Raw genomic sequence first — 4,294 nt, forward strand, 5'->3', positions numbered from 1 at the left:
TTTCATTAGTGTTCTTTGCTTTTTCTACCTTTGGACTTTCTTTTTTTTCTGGCTCCTGAGTTTTCTCAGTGCTCTGCGGCTCCCTCCTTTTTTCTTTTCCGTCGCCTTTTTTCTTTTCTATCTTTTTGTCTTTTTCTTTGATATCTTTGTTTTTTTCTGTCTCTTTTGGTTTGTTTTTATTATCCTCCATGCCTTGCCCTGTAGCTGCCAAGTTATACACTTTCTCTGACAGAGTGTCGAATCTGCCAACTAATTATAAAATAATTCATTTTTTATTTGTTGAATGAAACTGAAGATTCCACTTTCTAGTATAAAAGAGAGTCTTGTAATTCGCCTCCCAAAGTCAGCTTTAGAGAAGAACGAGCCACCAAAAGTGAGTTTGAACAAAATAGTGGAGGACAAGATGCAGTTTCTGCTCAACGCAATATACGCAGTGTGCATTGATGATATAAAAGAACAGGAAAAGCGACGGAGAATTATTCGGCTGTACACAAAAGAAACAAACGAATTGGTGAAAATACTTACACTGCTTTTGGCATCAAAACATGCGCCAAAAATAGATCATTTGGAGTCAAAGATACTGAAACTGCAGCAGTACAACAAAGAGCAGGAAGAGCTCGCAGATTTGCTCGTGTACAAATGCAACGACCTAAAGCTAGAGGCGTCTTCATCGTACGACATCACCCGGTCAGTTGATGTTCTCCTGCACGGACAGGTGAACTTTCCAACGGAAATACTAGCACTTGCCAAGTCACTGACAAAAAAAGATAGCACCCCCAAAAATTTTGAAAGAGTAGATCAGCTGCTCAACTTGCATGTGCAGAAGTCGGGGATATGGACAGATGAAAACACGTCGTATTCGATAAAAGACGGAGTCCTGGAGCTGGACTCTTACGGGTACAAAAGCACACTCATCATGACAAAAAAAGACAACGAGTATGTCTGGCACGTGCTTAGCATGAAACAGCTGGACGACGACACAAAGAGCATCAACATCAAAGGGATTGTTTTTAAAAATACGATTAAAGAGATTGTGAACATGACGAAGTATGCATCGTCCGTTGTGCAAATAGAAGAAATATACCGAATTTTCAAGAACAAGATAGAGAGCAAAATCTTTGATATGGAGCTCTCGGGAACAAGCAAAAACTTTACGGTTTCTATCCTTGGGATGTACAAAGCACAGATCAGCATTGCAAATAGGTGGGACGGCCCGAACATTGTGTGCCATGTGCAGCACAGCAGCACATCAGCCATCTTCAAAGAAAATATTATCAACAGTTTGTTTTTGCACATAGAAACCAGCTTAAAGAAAGAGTTTACTTCCAACACACACATTTCTCTCGAAAAAGGCCTCTTCTATAGAGATAGGCCGATGCACACTCTTCGAGAGCTACAGAAAGAGGTAGCAGTGGAAAAAAACACACAAAAAACCGTTATTCCCAAAGTGATATCCAAAACAAAAGTGAATGTAATGTGCAATGGATCTATTTTGCAGCTCAACATTGTAATGCGAACACGGTCTGATTTATTTATAGGAGTGTACTGGAATGCATCGCAGACTGCTGTTCGTTTGTTTTACGGAATATTCCAAATGAACAGTTTGCTCGTTGCCAATGAAATGCCCATTATTCACCTGGCGCCAGGCTCCAAGCCGCTATCTTCGCTTTCCTCGCCCTCTGATGAGTGCGTATCTAGCCAGGTGCACAGCAATAGATCTAGCCCCAGTGACGAGCTAAGTCCTCTATATGGCAGCGCAGAGCCATCGCTAGCACAGTCGCAAATTACCATTGAAACATTCTACAGGCCCAAGCAAATCATACACACTATTTTTGAAAAAGCAAAACACTTTTTAGCCGTTATTTCTTCGTATAACACGGTAAAAGCTCTTAAGGGAGCAAACGCACGAATATTCCTAGACAAACACATCGAGCTGCATCTTTTTAATTCTGTTCTGCTGAAGCTGGAGGGACTAGGAAAAAATAAAATACATTCTACTATTACGTCTAGCAAAGTATCGATAGAAGATAAGCTGTCTGTCTCTGAGATAGAGAAGCTGGTCTGGATATCTGTTATTACAGAGGGAATTGCATGCAACAAACACATTTTCCTTCCTGATTTCTACAAGAGAATCACAGTCGAAGGAAAACTTGCAAATAATCAAGCCAGTGCAGAAATGACATTTGCACAAGAAAAAATAGAGTTCACACTGTCATACTCGAAAGGGCGCATAGAGTGTCTTTCGCAGCATCCTTTGGTGTCTGTCTGGGTGGCATCGGTTATCAACGAGAAAAGCAAGCAGGGACTGAGCAATATATTCCTCTACCAAGACGTATTGGTGTATCCAGGCCTTGTAAGCACACTTCATCTGCACAACACTCTTGGCGGGTCTTTAAAACACACCTGCCAAAGTTCCATTATGTACACGATTAAAAAGTTCATCGATGTCTACTGGAAAGACTCATCTGATAGAATATCCAGCGCTTTCAAGCACATACCGAAAATAAGAGAAACTGCAACAGATGCCACCATATCCCTTCAGTATTTGCAAATATTTTTAGAGACTATTTCCAGACTATTATCAGAGGAAAGAATCCAGCAAATGGGTGGCCGCGTGAGAATAGGCAGCGGCAAGGCGCATTCGGAGTATCTCCTGGAAATGAAGGACAACAAACTTGTGTGCGAGAAAGTAGAGGGAAAGATAATTAAAAATGCAGAAATAATATTAGAAAGATGTCCTGACCCGGAAAAAGAGCTTCTAGAACACAATTTTCATTTCTTACCTAATGGGCTCTAATTTAGGTGTATAATATAAATAAAGCAAAGGATGTGGTAAACATGAAGTTATTTGTTCTCGTTCTTTCTCTTACGTACTTCGCAGCAGCCATCAGCAGCAAAGGAAACAAAAAAATATCCAAAAATATCGCAAAAAAGCCCAAAAAGACAAACAATGAAAGCCATCTTGAAAAGCTGATGGGAGCCATTGCAGGAACACACCCCTCTGCAATCTCCAACTTTGTCAAAAAAAGCAAGAAACAGGCCCTAAAAAAGAAGGAGACCTACGAACTTGAGGCAATGCTCGATGGAGAAGAGGAGTCGCAGGCTGTGGAGAGCACACCCATTGAGGAAGAGAGCGTTATCGTAGAAGAAACAATCAAGGAAGAAGCAATTGAAGAAGGAGTTTATGATAAAGCAGCTGATGAAATCACCTCCGATATGATCAAAACTGCAAAAGTTTTTACTTTAGTAACCATTGAAGATGAACTTTCCCAGAACGAAGAAGTTCTTGAGGACATGATTGCTGACCTGGAGAGCGGCGAGACTGTGGTGACTGTTGAGAAGAGCAACGTAGAAGCTGGCGCCTTGGGAAGCATCGAGTTTGACCTGGACTTTGAAGAGATAAAGAAGACCATTGGAAACCATGTGATGAGCGAAGAAGAGTCTGCGCTTTTGTACAAAGTAACAGAAGAAATTGAAAAAAATAAAATAGCCCACGAGAATGTTCTGTCTAAGATGGTTCAGACCCTTCTTTTGGAAGTGAAAGAAGAAGACGGCACCATAAGAGCATCGAAAATCCTTATGGGGATGTACACCTACACAACCAAAGAAACCAACCCACTGAGATTCGGTGACTTTGTGACCCATGTATTCAAGATTGTTGAATAAGAATAAATAGCTATTCTTTCATTACTTAATTTTTATTCCCAAGAGGCTGTAGAGAGCAGTCTTTTACTTTTCAACTTTGCAAAACATTTGTGATTCTCATTTGCTGGATGTTTAATGCTAAGATGCTACAGCAAAGTCATATCTTGGCTATGTGTCTCATGGCTTTAGTGAATTATGTGCTTGTTTGAGCTATGTCTATCTTTATCCCAATGAAAGATCTTCTTCTCTGTGCGGATCATCGTAGTTTTTCATTAAACACATATTTAATGAAGCGGGTGCATAGGTTCTTTAGTGCGCCGTAGAACAGATTACTTTTAATTTACTTTGTTCTTCATTACCAGCTCATTAAAAGTAAATTAAATTAGTGTAAATTAAAAGTTTTATTAACAAGGCACTGTTCTTACTTCCATATGCGCTTCAATACATTCAGCCATTTAGCTATACAACTAGAACAATATGTCTCAATATGAAAGCAGGCTGTTTTTTGTAGATATTGCGTTGTTTGTGTGCTATCTCAATAGAGGTCTTCTGTATTACTTTATTTCGTGTATTTATGAGAATATCTATGAGGTATGGTGATTTGTATAAATATCATTTGATAAAAAGCCTAATATGGGAAGATCAATAT

The 4,294-nt window shown here is 39.7% G+C and overlaps 2 protein-coding genes across 2 annotated transcripts; both read left to right on the plus strand.

Annotated features, from left to right (window-relative positions):
• Positions 1-283: 283 nt before the first annotated feature.
• NEMIN01_2455 (uncharacterized protein) lies at positions 284-2,797 on the plus strand (the record flags this gene model as incomplete). The annotated part of the gene is made up of 1 exon (XM_051478397.1): positions 284-2,797. The coding sequence occupies one exon, from the start codon at positions 284-286 to the stop codon at positions 2,795-2,797; it is 2,514 nt and encodes an 837-aa protein (XP_051334357.1).
• A 41-nt stretch (positions 2,798-2,838) lies between these two features.
• Positions 2,839-3,666, plus strand: NEMIN01_2456 (uncharacterized protein; the record flags this gene model as incomplete). The annotated part of the gene is made up of 1 exon (XM_051478398.1): positions 2,839-3,666. The coding sequence occupies one exon, from the start codon at positions 2,839-2,841 to the stop codon at positions 3,664-3,666; it is 828 nt and encodes a 275-aa protein (XP_051334358.1).
• Positions 3,667-4,294: the final 628 nt, after the last annotated feature.

The sequence above is a fragment of the Nematocida minor genome (assembly GCF_024244105.1).
Source record: "Nematocida minor strain JUm1510 chromosome Unknown 7739, whole genome shotgun sequence".
NCBI lineage: Eukaryota > Fungi > Microsporidia > Nematocida > Nematocida minor.